The sequence below is a fragment of the Plodia interpunctella genome, chromosome 6 (assembly GCF_027563975.2).
Source record: "Plodia interpunctella isolate USDA-ARS_2022_Savannah chromosome 6, ilPloInte3.2, whole genome shotgun sequence".
Lineage (NCBI taxonomy): Eukaryota > Metazoa > Arthropoda > Insecta > Lepidoptera > Pyralidae > Plodia > Plodia interpunctella.
In genome coordinates this window covers 3,569,850-3,592,508 of record NC_071299.1, presented here as the reverse complement: position 1 = coordinate 3,592,508, position 22,659 = coordinate 3,569,850, and the positions used below count along the sequence as shown (strand labels likewise).

General features: G+C 32.9%; 1 protein-coding gene across 4 annotated transcripts in view; it reads left to right on the top strand.

The window, feature by feature from the left end:
- Nucleotides 1-1,080: 1,080 nt before the first annotated feature.
- The window catches only part of LOC128670751 (GATA-binding factor C-like), an 86,911-nt gene continuing 65,332 nt past the window's right edge, over nt 1,081-22,659 (top strand). For 3 of the 4 annotated variants that reach the window (XM_053746710.1, XM_053746709.1, XM_053746706.1), the window contains exons 1-2: nt 1,081-1,361; nt 9,974-10,406. In XM_053746710.1, coding sequence (XP_053602685.1) covers nt 10,154-10,406 — 253 coding nt within the window. In that variant the 5' untranslated portion in view covers nt 1,081-1,361; nt 9,974-10,153. Of the gene's footprint in view, nt 1,362-7,852; nt 7,935-9,973; nt 10,407-22,659 lie in introns of those variants that run through there. The other variant, XM_053746708.2, reaches the window with a different exon arrangement.

Sequence of the window (22,659 nt, the reverse complement as noted above, 5' to 3'; positions counted from 1 at the left end):
GGTCGATTCGAATTAATAACAGTGTTCTATTCTAACGTAAAAAGTGTTCAAAATTTTTGTTGAACTAAATTATTCAACATCAGCAGGCCTACCATCAACAGAACGATTCCAACGCAACTCAGTTCAATTTAGGCAACTAAAATGAATCGTGTTCATACAAAAAAGTAAGTAATTTGCGATGCAGGTCAGTTTAGGTCGTAAAGTGGATCGCGTTAAGAGATGATAGTAAGCCCCCTGAATGTAAGTAATGGTTATCTTCAATTGTTATGAATATTTATTTATTTTTAATTTAATTGAATGGGCATTTTTTTCAAGAAAGAATCATCTTACGTTTTATACGAGAACTAGGATTTACATATTTTCTTGTAGATTTTTTAGGTAAGCACTCTAATAGTACCTATTTATTTGAAATCATTTATTATTAAAACATAATTACGTGGCTCTACATGGGATTGGCGATCGTAAGCTTTTTATAACCTAGAACATTTTGTATTTTTTAATTTATAGGCTTAGATGATTTTATAATATGTTTAATATGTAGAGTTGTTACGATTACAATAAAGCCATAAAATTTTAAATAAGACAATAAAATATATTAGAATTCTACTCTAAATTATATTGTTAAACAGGAAAATCACCTTTGTTATGCTATTTTATTTGCTTCAGCAGACATATTCATCTTGTAGAATTGTAGAGTCAATTAGATGTAAGTTTATCTCATTGAAATACTCAAGGTCCGGCGATGCTAAAACTAACGGCAATTTCATAGCAAACCCATTATTAGCTGTAATAAACATTCTCATTTCAACCCGTTCAGAAATACAGCAATATTGCAGCGTCCCGCCGTCCATCACGACGCGCGAGCGACTGAACGCACACCACTGCACCGCCCAAAAAGAGAAAAAGAAAATTCGAAAAGAGAACACACCCATTCCGCCGCGAAACCCCGCCCGATTCGTCCGCCTGGCGGGGAAAGCCACCAATCAGAAACAGAGTGTCGCCGAAGCGACGTACGCGGCGCCGGAGACAGCCGAGCAGAGCCGAAGCGAGCGTTCACAACAAAAAGTAACATGACGGGTTTAGTGTCGGGTTGCGTCCCATCGGCGCTGCATCACGTGTCGTGTCGCCGCGTATTTTAATATTAAAAACGGACTGTTTTTGTTATTATAATTTTATTTATCATCTAATAGTAACTAGTTATACGTCGTGGCCGGTGTTCGCTCGCTCTCTGACATGAAAATGGACACGCGAACGGGATGGAAATCATGATTTCAGTGTGTTTATGCAATTGCACAGTATTTACAGTGATACCTTGTGATAGTGATCAGCTTTGTGATAACCACCCAGTAAGGACATTACAGGTATTTGTGATTTTTATTTACGTGTTGTTATATAATAAGGTTCGTGAGTTATTTTCGCGGTATAGATGTTGTAAGAAAAGTCAAGTGAGAAATGAGGAGATATATTGTGAATATTTTCAAAATTACTTAATGTAATTAGCTAAAGTAGTAAAAATATTAGGGATTATTTTATATACATAGAAAATATATTATTCTAGTAAGTTTTTTAACGATTTGATCATGACTACATTTTAAAAAAATCTCAGAATACACAAAAGATGGCCTCTGGAAAAATAAAATTATATGTTTGGAACATTAATATAGTAATACTAAATCTTCTATGATTAAACATATTTGTTTAGGTAATATATTCTGATTGTAAACTGCATTAGACCGCGCGGCGCGACTCTTACGTCCGTCGGTAGAACTTCGTAGCGTTCCAAATATTTGAAACTGGTTTCATTAAACATATCAAAAAACAATATTGTAATTATATTTTTTAACAAATATTTATTTTAAATATATTTCGAAATTTATTTGATATTAATAATTTTTTGATAATAGATCTGGCCATCATAGAATCATGTGACTAAATTTCAAAAAGTTAAATAAATATAATATGTTAGTTTCAAATTAATTAAATATAATTAATGAAACACTTCTTGTGTTATGCGTTCATTTAGAATCTTATAGGTTCATTTACATATTAATTATAAATATCGATTAAAGCACGGTATAAAAGACATAAACGGCACACGTAAAATTCACATTCTTTTTAATTACGTACAATATGAAATTATAAGTTTTAAATGGCTGGAATAAGAATACCAATTTTAGATAAATTACTTTCTTTTCTCCTCGCATGTTTCCGGTTGCATTCAAGGCTGTGACGCTCCGAAGCCCGGGTGTGTAAGACAGACAATAAAATTTTTATCGTCACCGCTGTGATTTTATATATTTTACAATTATCTGTATAGTGTTATTATATTGATGACGTCACAATCAAATTGCGTAAAGGTAAATAGGCCTACTATATTTACATTTATAAATTACTAGCGGCTCGTCCCTGGTTTGCTCGGGTAAAACCATAATAAATTATCATAATAATAACTTAAACCTTCCTCAGGAATGACAAAATCTGTTAAAAAACCCGCATCAAAACCTGTTACGTATATTTAAAGATCTAAGCATACGGAAGGACAGATAGACAGCATGTATGTATGTAGTGATGATTATTATACCAAAGACAAAGACTAAAGAGTCTGTCATTTACATTTTATCTTAAATGTATACATATCTTTGATTAAGATTGCCTTTTTAATTGTCTATAGAACAATTAATTAGATCAATTAAAACCTTTAGAATAACAACCAAAATTACATGGATTTTAAATTCATGCTTATTATTATTACCCGAAATGTAACTATTCAGGGTATTACAGACATTACTGATATTGTGATCAGTATTGAAGATATCACTTGTATAGTGATAAGTATTATTTAGCTAATAGAGATGTAAGAAACCGTAAACCTATCAATTATGGTACAGTCTCCGAAATAAATTGCCATTAGAATGACATCTAACAGATAATCACTAATCAAATTATACATTAAAGGAAATATATAATGCTTGTAACATAATGTACATTGAATGTTGTATTAATGACATAGTCTCATATAGGAACACTAGTTTGCTAGTTATATTTATTACATGCTGACATCCATAAGTTGATTTTATTACAGTACCGAATTCCATTCAATAATAGTTTTAAACTAATTTATAATCCAATAGAGTGTACACAGCCTGACATCATAAATTTATTTCAGTCTCGTCAGTCTGAATTGAACCATTTTCCGAATTAAGGGATAAACTTTTATCTAAACATATTCAAAGAAAAACAGATAAGTAAAAAATAGAATACTTACAAAAGTAAAAAACACAATTATTATACTAATTCATTATTTATATGAAAACATATTGCATATTTAAAATATTTTCTATATGATATAGCGTCACACCCCAGTTTCGCTCGGGTAAAAATATAATAAATTCTACGCTTAACCCTTCCTCAAGTTTCACACAATAATTGGATATGAAAAACGCATGAAAATCCATGTAATCGTTTTAGAGTTTATCGAGAACAGACGGACAGATGAACGCGGCAGAGGACTTTGTTCTACAATATGTAAGAATGTAAGGATTTACGAAATATATTAGTAACACATATTAATTACATTTGTCTACCTAAGAATAATATAAGCCAAAAAAAACTGTACATGTCTATGTACAGTTTTTTTTTGGAAACTCATAAACCATTATTAATACGTTTATACCCTAATGAATTCAATAAGATAACAATGAAAAAAAAAAAAACAAAAACGACTCAAGGTGACTACAATAAAAAGACAAACATTTTTTGATGATATTTTTAATGCGTATTTTTTAATTATCCATGTGCTTAAAAAGAGCAAAGATATCTTTTTCAAATGAAATCTCGTGTAAATAATTTCTATAAGATGGAAATCCTAAGCATAGAATGCGGTATTTTATGCAGCTCCTTATTTATTAAGTCGATACATGTGTAGCTGATGAATTAAACAATTTTTCTTTTATATCTGTATGGTTTTTTGTTGATTGGCGCGTTGATAGATGCAGTTATTGGTAGCTATAATAAGTTCGAAGTTATTAATAGCATTTTTTTAGTTTAATTGTGATATGCTAGATCAATTTCGGAATAATATTTTTTTTATCATTTAATAGTTTCACTAAATTGTATAAATATAATTTTAAAAGACAGAAAAAAGACTTACTTAAACAATTACTTACAATATTTAAAAATATACTGCCCATTTTCAAAATTGTCATAATGATAAAATGATCTTTTCCTACATTTATGTACCCATACATAAAGGTTATTAACTAAAATAGACTACGTGATAGGCTGTATTTACGCGATTCGTAGCTAAATATTTACATACAATAAGTACTGATCGTGCAGACCACTGCCAATCAATGTCAATGTCGCCACACTTCGACTCATATCGGCTTTTCGACGGATTTTCGTTGCCTCGATTGGCCGCCATGACAGTTCGCGTTCGAAATTTGAATGCGGACGATGCGCAAGCGCTGATTTATCCATCGATAAAGATTATATGTGTGAGTTTAATATATATATATATATATGTATATGCTTCCGTTGAGATAATAATACTTACATCCTGCTAAGTTTTTATTAATATTCCATGTTGTCATATAACGGCCGACTTGGTGTTGACGTTATAATGGTAATTACATAAAACATAATAATTATAGTTTACTTAAATATTTTTTCTATATACTAATTAATTAAAATTAATATAATTCACTTTCCATTGTAATCATAAATATATTTTTCTTTTTTACTCGGCCACAATTTAAATTTACTAAATCATCATTAAAAACAAAAAGACTGACTTAAAATCTCACCGGCCAGTGTCACGCTGGTAGCCGATTAGATAAACACCAATCAAACGCGTATTAAAAATACATTTTCGATAAGAATAATATATCGATACTATAAATATTCAATCTTCGACTCGTTTTAAAATGCATCGATCACTCCGCCGGTGATTGGCCCTGTTATGTCGAAGATTATTTTTAAGCCTTACTTTGGGACCCTTTGTTTAAATTAAGACGAAGTTAAAAAGTTAAATTTATAAGGTAGTTTAATAATAGGCCATCCCTTGCTGTGGCTTAAAGTTTTTGTTTTCTTATTTTAGATAGGCGATTTTATTGAGTACGATTTTTTTAATATGTAGAAATATGTTGATGTTATACAAGTTTAGTACCTAGTTCATACTTTGTGGTATATATAAATATATTATTACCATTGCCTGGTATGAGACTATTATGACAAATCAAATATTATAGAACTACTAAGTTCCCACAGAATATTATTTAATGTGCGTGCTCAATACAAAGTAACTAGACAAATAATATATTGTGTCTAATGTACCAAAATAAATTATTTTTTATAACACACAAGTATGAAAAGAGAAAACAACTTCACCGTAAAACAAAAACTCGAACTAACTAATAAATATAAAAAAACCCGAGTGTAACACAAATTGGATAGTCTCTACGTGTGAAGGGGCTCTTAATCCCTTTTGTTTTGACTGGGCTAAGGGCCTACCTGGGCTTTGACAAGGCACAAACTTGATCTGTCGCATTACATAGGCATTATATTAAAATTAATAAGTTTTAATGCGAGACTGATTAACGCTAAGTTAAATGTTGAGTTAAGCATTATTGAGGGCTATTTATAAATCTCAAGTTCAAGTATGTATGTAGTAAGTATTAATAAAACAAATAAGTTTTATTTCCATAATCAATATTTTGCAAAACTTTAGCATTTTTGACTCATTTGTCATGTTACTTCACTTTATTCTACCGTGTGAATAATTATCTGCCATATTATAAATATTAACCCATTTGACAGATCCGTACGCTAAGTTTAATTATAGAGAGTTTCAATTCTACAGGCATACTTTACATTGTTTTGAAGAATAGTTTTGAAAAGGAAATGAATAAGTTATCTACATTCCACTCTGTCTTGCGACGGAACATGATGGCTAGCATTCCTCAAGACAAATTGAAAAACTGCTCCAATTAGACATTAAATTTAGTTTGTGCCAGTAAGCAATGCCTGCGCGCATCATTAAAATATAAATAGTTACTTTTAATTCGAAACATATTTTTTCATATAAAATTCAAATTTGATTAAATAAATTTTCTAAATAAATATTTTCCCGTAGAATTAAAGTTACTTTCCTCCAAAGTTAATAGATCCCTAAGGTCATTATTTGGTATCAAAAACTTGATAAAGAATCAAGATAGTGTCGGACACGTTTTTTAGGTGCGACTCACCTTAGGGAGGTCTCGCGGGAATCAATTATTTTAATTGGGAGGCCTAATCTTAATAAGAGGGCCGATAACTGATCCGTTGGTTACATACTCTAACAAGATGACGTGTGTCCACTTAATTTGTTTATCTTCTGGATAAACTGCTTGTTTGAACTCAAACACTTAAACACTTTCGTTTACGCATACGTGTTTTTAGATTTGACCGTCAAACGGGTTTTCGATCATGCTGTGGGAATATGTTTAATTAGTTAATTAGATATCTGTTTGTACTTTTACTTGCTTACGCATATATCTTTAGAGCAACAGTATTTGTTATTGGGTTGTGTTCTCCTTCCTCAGTGATAATAATTATAACTAATTACCATTATGTGACAAAACAGTTGTCGCATTTTGTATTTTAAAATATTAGATTAGGTTCTTTTTATCAAATCGGCTACAATGTTGTAATCATAAATTAACTCATTAACTAATTCATAATAATCTTACCATTGTAGGGTTGTTGCTGAAATATATCAAAGTCGGACATATTTTAAAGAATGAAAAAAAGTGATTTTGTGCAAAGTTACAAATATTCGAAACGAATACTATGATAATGTATCTGTCTTATCTATAGCACGGTATAGCAACACTATTGCTAAGCTAGCGAAGAAAGTATTTTTGAAGAATATGCGCCTTATCGTTAGACTATCTTATGCGTGAGTGTAAAATTACAATGTCTTTCATTGGCGGTAAAATATTCTACAGGCTTATAGGCAATCAGTCGTGATTTATAACTGAAATGTGCTACTGCACTGACGGTGCAAGTGATGTACTCGATCTAGTGATAGCGTAACTCGATCATCGATCATTGCGAGCGAGACGTGAATCGATTGAATATGTTTTAGATGGTGACTCTGCTAGATAGAGCTGTGATTCCACCTTACAATTAAATATACCTTTGTCATATACCTTTAACCTCTCAGATCTCAGATTATGTGGGTGAAGGAATAATTAATTAATGATGTGGAGGCGTATAAAGACACAAGATTTTTACACATAATCACTGTTATTTCCATAAATTAGGAAATTGTTTTTTTAGCATTGTTAGGCTTTGAACGCTATAATAATACTCGTATCATAAGAGAAATCAAATGGCATTAGCAATAAAATAAAAGTAAAATATTTCAAGAAATGTCCAAAGTTGTTAATAAAATGACGTAATGAAATTAAGATTTAAATATTTTTTATTATAATTTTTATTCCTTTCAGCGGTGGCTACTATGTGGAATGGAATACGCGCTATGGCTTTCTTGGCAATATTAATGGAGTGTTAAAAAAATAATTAGGTAAAATAATAACATTTTTTTCATGCATGCTTCAGAAATAATATACTGTAAAAATCTTTCGTTTGTCTGCAAACTGTTTTAACAATATTTCACGACGAGGTTATCTGTTTATTGAATTTCATATTTTAAAGTCCTTCAGAAGTTATAGATAACATCGAGCGCTCAAATAAGTTAAAATCACAGATAATTCCGCTCCTTATCATCTTATCACGTGCATAACGAGGAAATCGCCTAATTTGCGATAACGAACTGATTTTGTTCGACATTTTATATGGAAGTTTTTTTCAGTCGATGGACCGATAGCGATGCGATCGGTGGTGATCGGTAATTGTTTATCTGTGCCCGAGATTTTATTATCGGATTTGTGGTAAGATTTCTAGCATTTATTTTACAGTAGCGGTGTATTGTTTTGTTTACAAATTAAATTTACATAAGAAATAATTGATAACTATTATCTAAATAAAAACATTTCTAAAATCTATATTGAATTAATTTAAGCAAATTTTTGCAACCACAGACCAAATAGTCCGACGACTTGTCGTCGGACTATTTGGTATTTTCCAACAAGTAAAATGAGCATACTCTAAATTGCTACCTATACTAACAATACTAAATGTATATATAATAAGTACCGACCAAATATTAGTCAGTTTTCAAAACTGACTACTATTTGGCCTACACCTTATCTAAATCTGTTTAAGCCAATAACGTACTTGAGATAATTTTGCGATTATATTAATTCTTTAATTCTGTTTCTATGTGAATATATTACATTTATTACGAAATTACTTCATACAAAAATACTTATAAGTTGAAAAATTAATAAGTTCTTAATTATTTTTCATTACAAATTATCAATATTATTTACTACACTGTCTTTCTTATTAATGGATAAATAGGAAACAAATTCGTCTTGCAACATAAACTAATTAATATCATTTAGAGCCGTAAATTGTCCCACTGCTGGGCAAAGGCTCCCTCCATATTTTCATTTGATTTTGAATAATTCCTATCTTAAAAGTTCCCAGTCCTTGTGGAAAACTATCACATATTATGAACTAATGTTAAGTATTCAATAGGAATTTAGATACGATTTATGAAGAACTTTAACTTATAGTGAAATAATTATGTAATTATAATTAATAGATAATTTTTACATTATTACATAAAATATACCAGTGTTTTACAAAACAGTATATGTATGGTGTCATGTGTGAGGAAATAATGATAAAAGTTAAGTTAAAAAACATATCGCGACTATTTGTCTATTCACAATTTTTGACTTATTTCTATTAAAGTAGAAAAATATTAATTGTAGGTACTTAGATACTTACGATATCAATAATACTAAGATAATTTAATTGATAATTTAAAATCAATTTGTATATCTGACACCTTTATCTAATCGGTATAATTAATCTTTAAAGTAACTTAAAATCGTTGGTTCTTTTTTATTCATTTAACTATTTATTTTACCTTTTTTTCATTTGTTATAAAATATGATATTCCGTGTAAAACATTTTCCGACGTCTTTAGACATACCTAACTAATAAAAAAGTTTAATTTTATTTATTTAATTCGGAAATAAAATACACACAATAAAATATTAAATTTTAGTTAATTATTGGAAGAAATATAAAAAAAAGCTCTTATATTACGTTAGGCCTATTTAGTTTTACATGAAACGGACATTAAGCCTACTTATTAAGTAGAAATATAAATGTACATATAAATATACATAATATATTAATATTATATAAATATAGTAATATTAAGTTAAAAGCTCACAAGTTTTAGTTAAATATATAAATTAATGACATCTCTGTTTAAACAATCAAATTAAACACGGCCAATGTTTTATTCATAAATTTTAAGACATAAATGACTTTAAATTTAAAAAAGCGTAGTGACTTTTGTAGAGCTGTATAAAACATTGTTTTTGTATTAACTGGTCGAGTATGCAATGCGATATCTTAAGTTTTAGTAACATTAGCCTCAAAGTGGGAAGTATATCTAGGCAATTCAACAGAAGCTATATTACTATCTGTCGACATCTTGAACAATATCAGATTTTTCATCGAGTGTCGAATAACCGGTCAGACCGCGACTGATATAGTACTTACAGGGATATCTTTAGTGATTTTAGTGTTAATAAAAATCACGGCTCCGTTGGCTAACAACACTTAATGTGCGCTTATCGCTTATCACGGCGGTATCGAGTGTTGTTCGCGCGATATCGCCTAATCAAATTGGGAGCGTATCGATATCTCGGACGTATTTCGATTGTGCACCACTATTATCTTAATTGATTGTCTTTTTTGAGAATATACCGACGTCAGTAATTTCTTTCGCCTTTGATGTTGCGCAAATAGACTATTTTTACTTAAATATATTATATCTTTTCAGATACATGCAATATGAACTGGTCGCCAAGGTTGGAAGTGTCGTCGTGATTTTGATTGCAAAATGCTAAGACTGAGCTCGAATAAACGCATTTAGTGACGAGCGAGAGCGATTCCCAAACGATTGACTGTTGAAATGCGGATAGGGGTGTGGACTTCCAGTGCGTGTGTATAAAAGCGATGCATGGTGTGTGAAGGAGAAGCAGCGGTCATGGATATGAGCGGAGAGGGCGGCGGAGCGGGCGCGGGCGCGAGCGCGCTGCAGCAGCGGTGGTATGAGGGCCGCGTCAACGGCAGCCCGGCCGCCGGCGACGTCACTTCGGAGGCGAATGGAGACGGCTTCTTCCATTCTCCCCTGGAGGGCGGACACCACAGCCGCGCCCGCTACTACCACCAACAAATGCACGCCCCCTATTCATCTGCTGTCAGTTCGCACGGTAAGGAAATCATTTTAATACTTTCCATGATCAAAAACTATTTTCTCAGATATCAATCTGAATTTCTGCGGAAAATGCTTCACTAGAATTAACGCAGTAATTAACTGCGTTAAGCGGATTTCTACCACCGCATGTAAAACTGTCAGAATTAAGCAAATTGCTCCCACGGCCCGGTAGTCCGTCGAGCGACGTTATCGCGCATCAGACGATATCTCTTCAAAACTCCACAATTAATTCCACGGACCCGACCAGTCAAAATCGCCATTCTGTAAGGTGACAGCTTAGGTAAACACGATCTAAAATGGGTCTCTGTCCGTAAAAAAGGAAAAATAATTCCTACTTTTTGTTTTTTCTTTTGAGGTTTAAATTTTATGGCCGCAATAAAGTTTTTCGTGGAGACAGGTGGCTCTTCTTTATATTTTAACTACTTGGATGAGCGCGCTCGAAAGTTCATCTAGAGGTAGGTTCTTAAAGGCTAGTTTTGCGTGTGGGATTCCGCGGGACGATTAGAATTTATTTAGCGGTGCGTCGGTAGTGATGTGACACTTAAGAAACTGTGTCACTTCTCAGAATCGGAACTGGGAATTGATTTCGTCGCGTTCACAGCAGTAATATGTGGTAGTTTATGTGGCGACCCGTCCGGCCCGGGTTTTGGGCTGTTTGTAAGCCTTATCGTGTTGTTACGATACCAGTGCCCGATGCTGCTACTTGTCGCTCTGATTGTATCTGGATCTGGTGAATTTCACTCGATTAGGTTACTTACATACAAAATTATGTGATACACCGATGTTCGGGATGCGATAACGTTATAAAATATAATAATTGAATATTTTCACCGCCGTTTCGTTATTAAATTTCCGTTTAAAGCCATTATTTGGATGGGGCTCGTGGAAATGTGTAGTTATTTGAGCGAACATTAAATGCTTATGTTAATTTTCTTTGTTGGATCGCTGTGTTCGCAGGTGAAGGAGTTGTAAAAAGTATTTTTTAGCGTAGTAAGGGGGTCGTAAAGTGGCTCCGATGACAACTCGTATCGTTTTCACTGCGGCCGCGACTTTACGAGCGAGCGAGCCGACTGCGACTGTCTTATTAACAACTGCATTATTTATTGTTATTTTTATAAGAAACGTAAAGGGGTTTTGAGATAAAAGAGCAAATATTACTACAGGAAATACATTATGTATCTATGAGTAGCCAGGATTCACAAGGCCTCATGTTAACTTTCACATTAACTTTTGAACTCCTCAAACTAAACTTTAGAGAAAAATAAGTTGGTTTTTGAAGCTAAATTATTAAATTAGCCATGTATACCTATGGCTAATTTATAGTATATTTGTTCGGTAACTTTTTTTATATGAGGAATATAAGGACGTAATGTGTTGAAAAAAAAATTATAAAGTTTTAGAAGAATAAATCTGGTCGACCTGGTGACGGGAGACCCTGAAACACGATCCCGGTCCGATTTGACGCCCCTCTGTAATTTACTGCTGCCCAGGGCGATTGATGACATACTCCAAATTATTTATTTCCACGAACCTCTTCTTTTAATAGCCGATTTTTATATTCAACTTCTGTAATTTACACTTCAAGTTCTGAAATGTTATACCTGTTCAAAGTGCCCGTAGAAATAATTCATTGTGACTTAAATTTCGTCGTATTTGGTAGAAAGTGAAAAACTGAGCCCTGATTTTCAAGCCTAAGACATGCTATAATTTTTCGTTAAAAAGTTGCACAGAAAGAATACGCTAAAATAGTAACACTAATATTATATAATTTATTATTATATAATAAATAATTATTAAAATAGATTTGCCGATTGTTCATCCTATTTAGCGATGACAAAAATAATACGTATTTTAATTTGATTCAAACTGAAGTCAGAAATATATATGATAAATAATTATACAAATGTATTTACTTGTAATATATCGGTTAAGGCGAAGTTCGACTTCGTACGGGCTCACCTCAAGTGAGGGCGAGGGCAACTCGATATTTCTTTATTTTGTCAGATATAATAACGAGTGAGTGCTCATCGTCACGTATTCTGATTAGAATCCTATCTCTTCGATGGCTTAAGTTTAATCATTTCGGTATTCTTCCATAATGTTATGATTCGTTATTTGAAATTGTTAAGTGTACGAATATATTTAAGAATAGCTATGCCAATTTGGTATTGAATACGAAGTAGATGATTGGCTGGCACTCTCTACATCGGTTCTATTCCGATAAATATGTATGAAACTCCATCTGAATATAAATCATGCGTGTAGAAATATATCCTGGAATATTTTAGCAGGCTAAAGTTTAATTTGTGGGCACGTTCACTCAGGACACGTCGATAAATTCACTGTTAATTAAATACAGGAGCAATAAACTTCAATTAAATGCCCAACCTAACACTGTGACCTAACCTAGAAATAATCGGGCGTTCAATAAATAATATAAAATATGTAACAGTCGCTGAGGTGCTGGATAATAACGAAGCAATATGTTATTTTTTTCTCCTCATTTGTGAGTAATTATTTTTAATATGCATACAAAATTCATACTTACCTAGTAACTATTTTATGTATTGGGCAAGAAATTTGGGGAGGCTTTTGCCCAGCAGTGGAGCTTGAATAGCTAGATAAAATAACATTGCGCTATACCTACAAGATACAGTCAAAAACATATCTACTTCCTAAAAATAATTTGTTTCTATTAGTAAATTAGTTAGTTAATGTATTAGTAAATGATTGGTTCAACTGTTAAAGTAATAAGTCTTTAGCACACACCCCCTGAAAATCTCTAAATGGTTAAATATTTTTTAGTTCTATGTATATTAATTAAACAATATTTCGCAACCTTCACTACATCACTCTGTCGGTTGACTTGTAGATAAAAGCCCTAGAATTCAAATCTGTCGTTACAAGTTTTGTTTGTAATGTTAAATAAAACTAAAAAATGCTATGTTTGCTTAACAAAAGGAGTCAGAAGAGAATTGTGAATTGTGTTTATTTTTACAAGTTTGACATCACTAGACGGCGGCGCAAATGAGACTTTTTCAATTACCGCTTTCCGTGGGTAAAATAAGTGAATGAAACTGGCAACCCGTTGTCTCGTCACCGCGTTCACATCCATTTGTGGAATTCGTACATTCCATATTTTTTACAAGAAAGAAATTGCAGTCAGCTCTGTTTCGTTTTATTCTTCTTGCTGTGCCTGTATCTGCTAGACAATTCCTAGTAATTTTTGAAATAATTAGTATTTACTTATACTGTGTAGGTATATTTATGGAAGACTTTATTATAGTATTAACAAGACAGTGAAAAAGTTATATATAGTATAGTTTTTATTACCTATTATTATGTGAAAATTACGATTTTACTTTTTTAAATATGCCAGTTACATTTTAAGACAAGAATTTGTAAAAGAATTATGTTTTATTTTATCTTATATTCATACTTCAATATGAAATACTTAGACAGTTGAGAATGTGAACCGGTTTTTCAAAGTGTCTGAGTAAACCTCTCATCATAATCAAGCTAATTTCACTACAATGTTGATCGTCGAGTGACATAAAGTGCAGTATTTATTTTGCAACCGACTTAATAATAACTTAATAGGACCACAGAAAGTCCCTAACAGTTTCATACATTGTCCCAACTGCTGATTGAAATATGAACCTTCGGCGAAGGAACGAAAGTTGAAATTTGATTATGTACCTTTGTTTATCAAGGCTGGTTATCTGATCATGTCCCGTGGATAATTATTTTCCCTTGCATACATAGCTATTATTTAATGACAATGGTTATGAAAATGCGTGCATTTGGCAAATGCATGATCACCGGTGTGTGTCGGTGCGTATGTGCGTGCGGGGTGAGCGTGTGTGCGTGCGACGGGAGCCTGAGATTGGCGCAATTAGTGGCGGGGGGCGGGGCCTGCGCTGGCGCTCGCGACATCTCCACCCAGCCAGACTGACGCACAAAAATAATGTTGCCATGAACCGTTAATTAGGTCCCAACTAAATGCAAATAATATCCCACTGGATGAGTAGATTTAATTGCGCAATTAAAAATGTCAGCTGCAAACTGATATGTGACTTTATAGTTATTAGTATTGGGCTATTTTAGACTTAACATTATCATTAAGATACTTCGTTGCGAGATATCTTGTAGTACACAATATATCACTTTAATTACATTTACGGATGTAGTACTAGATTCGTATTTAAGTGTAAGCAAAATTCCACCTATGACAATTTTCATTATACTTAATATATATATATTTCTAACTGCGATGGGATTTCTTTTATTTATTCTATCTAATTTAGTTAATTAAATAAATGGCACACACGCTAACATTAATTGCCATTTTGTAAGGCAGATGAAGATAATAAAGGGCTTGGAAATTTGTGACGTTATATGGGTTTTTCTCAATTACAAGCATTTTCCTACCAAAGTTCTTGCGATATGGCTTCAATTTCTATTCCCTACATTTTGCGTGAAAGAGCATCCTATACAAATAAACATTACTCTCAGCCCACAGCACATGCAAGCGGAATATTGGCGTAACTTTCCAGACAACAATTGGTCCATTCACTGGTTCCAACGAATCAACGATTGTAACTTGTTATACTTACTTTTAATTGGAAACATACGCGGCTCCGCTCGGAAATACATTCGCAACTTCTGGTGTTTTAATTTGTATGTTTTCGTTACATTTCCTCAGGAAAAACTTATTTTTCTTTAGTATGTGCAATAATTTGTCACTGTTTGTTGTTGATACTTATTCATAATTTGCCAGGTATAGTGGTTAGGTAAATCCTACTTAGACTTTGTAATTATTTATATGTTAATATAAGTATGAATCTTTTGATAACATATACTTACATAACAGACCTTTTTGATGTCACATATATTATCCTGATAAAATATGAAGCATTTGATTAGTAAAATGTACAATGAATTTAATAAATCTTTGAAATAACAAATCAATTTGAATTCTTTTAAATCAAAAATCAATGTTTAAAACATCTTAAGTCTGGTACAGATCCTATGCATAATGCGTATCATGCGTGCACCTTTATTGTATGGAATTATGGTAGGGTGCGTAGATGTGAGATACAACATACGCATACGCATCACGCAGACTGCGTAATAATTAATTCAACTATTTTACAGAAAAAGCTAATGTTACCACCCCCTCTTTCAATCGAGTAACATATCGAATACGATTCGAGTGAACCCGGTATTAATGGTAACTTCGTGCGCTGTCCGCAATTAGAAATATCGATTGTGGCCAACAACTGTTCTACAAAACAACGGTTAGTTTTATTGCCCTTCTCGTGTTGTTACCAACTTCGCGTTCCCTATCGATCCACGTCTGCCAGGACCATTTGACCTAATTAGTTAACTTTTAAATTGAATAGTTTGTTTTTCAATTGTCTATGCTTCTGGGCCTCGAAACTTGAAAGAACCAAACAATAGATATCTAAAATTATACATATAGACTAGATATATATATATCGAGAAAATCAGATTTCTGTGAACCGAAACGTCAAATGTATGACAAGTTCAAAAGAACAGACATAAAAATGACTATTACTGGCAGGAAGCTTGTGACAAACTCCATACACACTGGCCGGAAATATGGTCTATCAAAAGCGAGTGCATAAAAAACAAAAGAATTTCATTGCGTTCCAATCTAATCAACATTTAAATTCGCTTACATCATCATTCTGTACTCAATTTTAATACGGGGCATGCGTTCCCAGCCAGTTTTTTTTCTAATCGGTCATTATTAGGCTCGACATAAAAAAGGTCCCAGTCCACTGCACCCGACGCCGTTCACTATAGAACTTAATGTATTCATTTTGCTTTTATATCTTTCGCGTGATTAACTTTGATTGATTGCATCCAAATATTGATATTTGATATTAAAATCTGGCGACCGGCGTGCGAACGGGACGAGGCTAATCTACAATGAGAAAAAATAAACGTTTTTTCTCGTCATTTGTATGGTTATGTGAAATAATTGCGTCTGAGACATGTTTGGGAGCGCAACATTGAAATATTGAATGCATTTTGCAATTTTTGCACAGTATGTTGTCGTCACATTACCTAATTAGGTATGTGTGCAATTAGGCTCCAGTAATATTATCTTTATAGATCTTAAATTGTCGTTATCTAACGTATATATATAATAAATAATAAATATATTAGGACAAATCACACAGATTGAGCTAGCCCCAAAGTAAGTTCGAGACTTGAGTTATGGGATACTAACTCAACGATACTATATTTTATAATAAATACATATATAGATAAACATCCAAGACCCGGGCCAATCAGAAAAAGATCATTTTCCATCATGACCCGACCGGGGATCGAACCCGGGGCCTCTCGGTTCAGTGGCAAGAATCTTACCACTGCGCCACCGAGGTCGTCATATATATATATATAGTATCTCTACTTTCATTGTTCTTGCCTAGTCTACAGAATTCGTAGCCTAGATTTTTCAATTCATATCAGCATTTTGCTTGTACCTTTTTTGACGATTTCCTTTTCTGAATACATAATACCACAAGTAAATAAGCATGTGTTGTCGATTGCATTGCTGTCAAATTAGAATAATTTTTTCTTCAAACATTCTGTTGACTGAAATAAACGATATCGATCGTCATTGTCTCTGCCTAATTTAGAGGTTAGGAGGGTCTGGTTTCCGGTCGAGCGCTGCGCTGAAGATGACGCGCTCCGAGCTTGATGGATGAAGGCACAGGCATGCGGCTGCAGCGCACTTGGATTCGTGTAGCTATCTACAACAATCATTTTGCCACCGATATTTATGACATTCCTTATCTATACTACCCTATTGCCTACAACATAGAGCTCATAATAGAACGAGAGGCAGTTTTCTAACAATATCATCGGGACAGCTTGCTAGTGTAGATGAGTCGGTGGTTTTGTCACGATTTGTCATACATAGATGCGGTTATAGTCCCTCGAGAATGGCGGACCAAGCAGGAGTTGTGACGAAAATTCCATGGGAATGGTCACTGAACTGTGCGTTTCGTTTTTAATTGATTGGCTCTTGGATATTCCAATAATGCTGGCCACTAAATTTGTGGGCACAGTTGGTTTCTCGGAAGAAAAAATAAAACAGTTAGAACGCAATTTGAGCTGCTTAATCGCGCGGGGTGTAAGTCAAGTCGAAAACTGGGGCAAACGAGGTCGTGTTTTGTCGCCGTTAAAATGTTCAAAGCGGTATAAATCGTCAAGAACATGAGATTTATATTTTCATTAGCGTTTATTTTATTTAAACATTTGGGGCAGAGGGCGTACGCGTTGTACAGAAGGCTATATTCGCAGCACATTACGAGGATGAATGGTTTCCTGGCTATGATTCATTCAGCTGTATTCAGCTCTGGAGGCGAGCGACCAGCCAACAGCTATTAGCGAAATCAGTGAAGAATGGCTACTGCCTCGTGGGAAGGAATTTACGCATTTGTCTTTCTTTGTTGCAATGTCGATTTTATATAGGTAAGTAAATAGATATTGAAGAATGTTTTTTTAATGTTGCACAGAGTAAATAAAGTTTTATTTTCGTATCCCTAGTGTTATTTACTTACATCCAAGTAAATAACACTAGGGATACGAAAAGAAAACTTGCTGAAACTTTTTTTATTTATTTAGTAGAAAAATCTGAGGCAAATTTGGTTACCTACATAATGTTCTTTATAATTTTTCATATTCAAATTATAATAAAATTACACACAGCCAATATCCAGGTAACTTATCAAATTTAGTTTGAAACGAAAATCAACATGATTACAAATGGAAGCGAGCCATAAGAGAATAACGAGTGCAGTCCAAGCACCAGTAACGTAGGTAACGGAGGGCTAGACGGGGGGCCAAACTCAAGGGGTCCATCGGACTCTGTTTACAAGCTATAAATTGAACTAGCGCAAATTTCTTACACTATTACAATACAGCTACATTTATATTGACTTTTATTGATAATCTAGATTACGAGGATTTGAACTACGTCGATTACAGACCAAACGATTTTCAATGTTTTATATGGTTTATTTTTATTTTTTTACCCCGGGACCTTTGTATAGCTAGCTACGTTACTATTGAACACTGAACAGTAACGAGCAGTGCGAGTGTAGTGCTAGCAAATAGGTACAGTGACCCGCACCAGTGGCTGGCCGCCAGTAACGAGTCACAGATAATACCGGCCGGTTCGCGGGCTACGGCGCGGCGTACGCCAAATAACCGTCATCAAACCATAGACTATACTCGTATAGCTTACGTTGCCACAGATCTGATATATTATTTTAATACCTGTCTACGCAACGATTTGCGTTTCGGAATGACCACTACTGAGTGTTGTTTCATATCATTCCGGTAGGGTTTAACTTTCTTTTTATATTTTTTTTTCTCAGTAATATAACAAGGTAAGTACGCATAAAGTAACATTGTCAAAGGGTATACGGTAACGTATTATGATTTTTATTGAAAGGTTGATAAAAATATGAATGAAATATCACCGAGGAAGAGTGAAATAGGATTATATTTTGAAGATATTATCACATCGCGTCATGGTCTATGAAACGGGTATGGAAATAATATGTATTCAGACTTAATTTAGCCAGAGTTAGGATTTTCATTTAATACCTATATATATGCTTACAAGCATTAAAAAACTCTTAATAATAGTAAAGCAATAAGATCTATGAAAACAAGTTTTAGACTAGTAACTATAGTCAGATCTGTTTCTACAGCAACTGCATTATAACTGCAGGTGCACCGTGCTGTATATCACACGTAATTAACCCCTATATCCATTATCTTAGAACTGACTTTCAAATGTAGTCGAAATTCCATCGATAGGCCTACGTTTTGGACTATTTGGACTGAATCAACAAGATGTTTTGCTATAAACTAGTTTGTCTTTCGGAATTAGGTAATTGGGGTAAAATGTTTTCAATTTTTGTATATGCTAGGCGGTTGGGTCCCAGTCCTTGTACTGCAAATGAGTTTATTGGGATCGCAGTGGTTGGAGCGAATAAAGGAGCGGGGTATAGATTGGCACCACGATCGGATATACCCCAAAAAAATTATGTCTTCTCTCAAATGAGGCCCCGATCGACCAATCCGAAAAGTTATAGGGTGAGTGGACACACGATCCCAATGCACCTTTATGTACCATTAAATGGACATGATACCGCAAAACACATGCTTTGTTTCAAGTACTATATATTTATAGATTATATCGGTAAGTAGGTACATACTTTATCACTTCTGTTCTGTGTAATAAAATTTTATGGCACATTTTAAATCAAGTTCTATCTATGGTTCATTAACCATTCGTACTTAAATGCCCTAGTAAAATGCACAGGACAAATTAAATACCAATTCCGATTAAGTTATTACAAAGTCAGTAATTGCATAATTATTCCCTCATACGTACTGACGAGTCACGACGTATAGACACATAGACATACCTACCTTCATACGATAGTGTTTATTGATCACCGCCACTGAATCTAAGAGCAATAATATTGATTTCCTACTAAGTAGTAATATCCCTTTGATTTATTGAATAAGATTATCATGGTACATTTATAGTCATTACTACAGGCATTCAAATTCAAATAATTTATTCAGAAATTAGACCTTCACAGGCACTTTTTGTCGTCAATTTTTATATTTATAGTTTTTTATTTCTATATATATTTTTATATTTTCACAAGCTACAAACATTCAAAAAGTTTCAGTATTTATAAAGGACCTTTTTATTAAGTTCCTTTTATATTTTATCGATTTGAAACATGGAGTAGGCGAAATGACAAACAAAAAACGCTCTCAAAAACATTTTGGACTTTTAATTAGTTAGAAATCGAAGTTTAATTGAAAATCATTTGATAAAAGAAAGCATTTTACCTCTGCGGTATTTTTCCTATTATTACTTTGTGTGAAAATTACTATCACGTGGTGCCATAGTATGTTAGATATAAACGAGCAAATGCGATAATAAAGCCGGAAATGTAACGATCAATGTACGTACACGTACTTTTTTCAAAACAAAAAAAGGTACTCAAGTACACAAACGTAAAACAAAATTGAAACACTATTGTCAGATGAGTATCGTTCAAGAAATGGTAAATTTAAATGAATTTTGTACATGACATGATACAAATAACAATGAATAGATTTTATACAAATTTGTTAATTTTGAGTCAATGCCTACGCATTGTTTATCATGGTAATAACCATGTGATATATTTACGAGATAAAAGTGATATTTGATGATGATTGGCTGTGATCAGTGTGGTTTGTGGTCACAATTAATTTCTTAGTGACAATCAATATAGCCACAGCCGCACATTATGCGATTCCAATGATAAAATCCCACAAACTGTTTCATTGTATTTATTATATTAATTGAATGATTGCGGTTTTTATCAGAAAAATAGCGGCCAGCCCAGGCTTCGCTCGGGTAAAATTTATAAATTATACATCTAAATCTCCCGCAGGAACCACACTATCTATTGGTGAAAACCGCATGAAAATCCGTGCAGTATCGCGAACAGACAGACAGACGCGGCAGAGGGCTTTGTTTTATAATATTTAAGGATAAACGTGTAGATATGTACCACAACTACTTGTTTTGTAAAAATACCAAGTTGATCTACACTAATATTATAAAAAGAAAGTATTTGCAAGTTATGTGGGGGTTAATTTCCATTTAACCGGTAGGAAGCTACATTATTCCTGAATGACATAGGGTAACATTTTTTATCTCGATTTGCACACGGGGACGAAGCACCTATGTTTGGAGATTATAAAAAGTTAATAATGTAATGCACATCCAAAGAAAATATAAAAATAATACTTTTTTCAAATTTTCGATTATCTCTATAGCCAATATGATATAAACAATTGATGTAAGTAACTAGATGTTATGGCATATAAAGTACTTAATTATACAACACAATACAGACACAAGTGACTCACACTAGTGGCTCAAGTCTATTTTGATGACAATTAAAACTCTATTTACACAAAAGGTGTCCGTTTTAATAACCAAAATTTTTCTCTAAATTAACAGTGTTTTTATACGTTTCATCAAACGTAATAAAATTAGTCAATATCGCAAGTTATTAAAAAAGTAATATAATAATTCATAGCACTGAATGAACTTAGTTAAATAGAGGACTTATTTATACAGACGTAGATTAGATCAATTTGATATACGTAAATAATAATAATATTCATTATCTTCCTTCATGTCATGTAATTTCATCGTATAGTTATTATATTAAATGCGAATTTAGATTGAAATTAGTTCAGAATAGCTAGCCCTTTCGTATTAATTTATACACAAAAAATCAGTCCTTCGTCTACAGTATGATATAGTGTTGAAGACAATGCTATATAAATATATATTATATATAAATATATATATTATGGAGGTAGGCAGAGAGTAGGGATTTCCATTTGAAACGACTGTGACAAATCTCACACATTTCCTCTATACTCATCACTCTCTTCAAACTTGGTCTCCGGTTACTATCCACCTAATCGCCTTTCAAATAAAAAATAATTTTTTGGATAAAATATATAATAATTAATTTAAAAGTATCTTTTGATTTAGTGTGTAGTTTTGAATTGAGGCTTTTCCTATCATAATGATAAAGCAAGTATTTTATAATTGTGTACGGTTGGTTGCGTCCTTTGTCAGATAGACATTCTTGGAATATCGTTAGAAGATTGGTATTTTAGTTGCTGAGTTATGATTTAGCTAAAAAATATGATATATGACGTATTTTTATCAAAATGAAATGAATATTAATTATATCATCCGTTTATTATATATGATAAACATTGCACAGGCATACAGAAAAAAAAAAAACAAATGAAGAATGTTTTATTATCAATAGGTTAGAACATAAAAAAGGTAGGTGCGTTCTTTAATTACAAAAGTATAGATGTATAAAACAACTGTGAAGGAACGATATTTCTTGCATAAAAATCACTTCTCCATATTGAGTGTGTATGGAAGTGTGAATGTGCATTTGCGCAATGCAAGTTATGTTTGAGCACACTGTGCTACGGGCAAAAAAAAAGGTAATTAAATGCTTATTTTAAAAATACCGGAAATTATTAATTGATTTTTTGGTTAACAATAGCAAATAGATTGATTCATTATGGCATAGGGATTTTTGAAGTTAAGATGAGATACCAAAGCGCCAAAAGATTATATT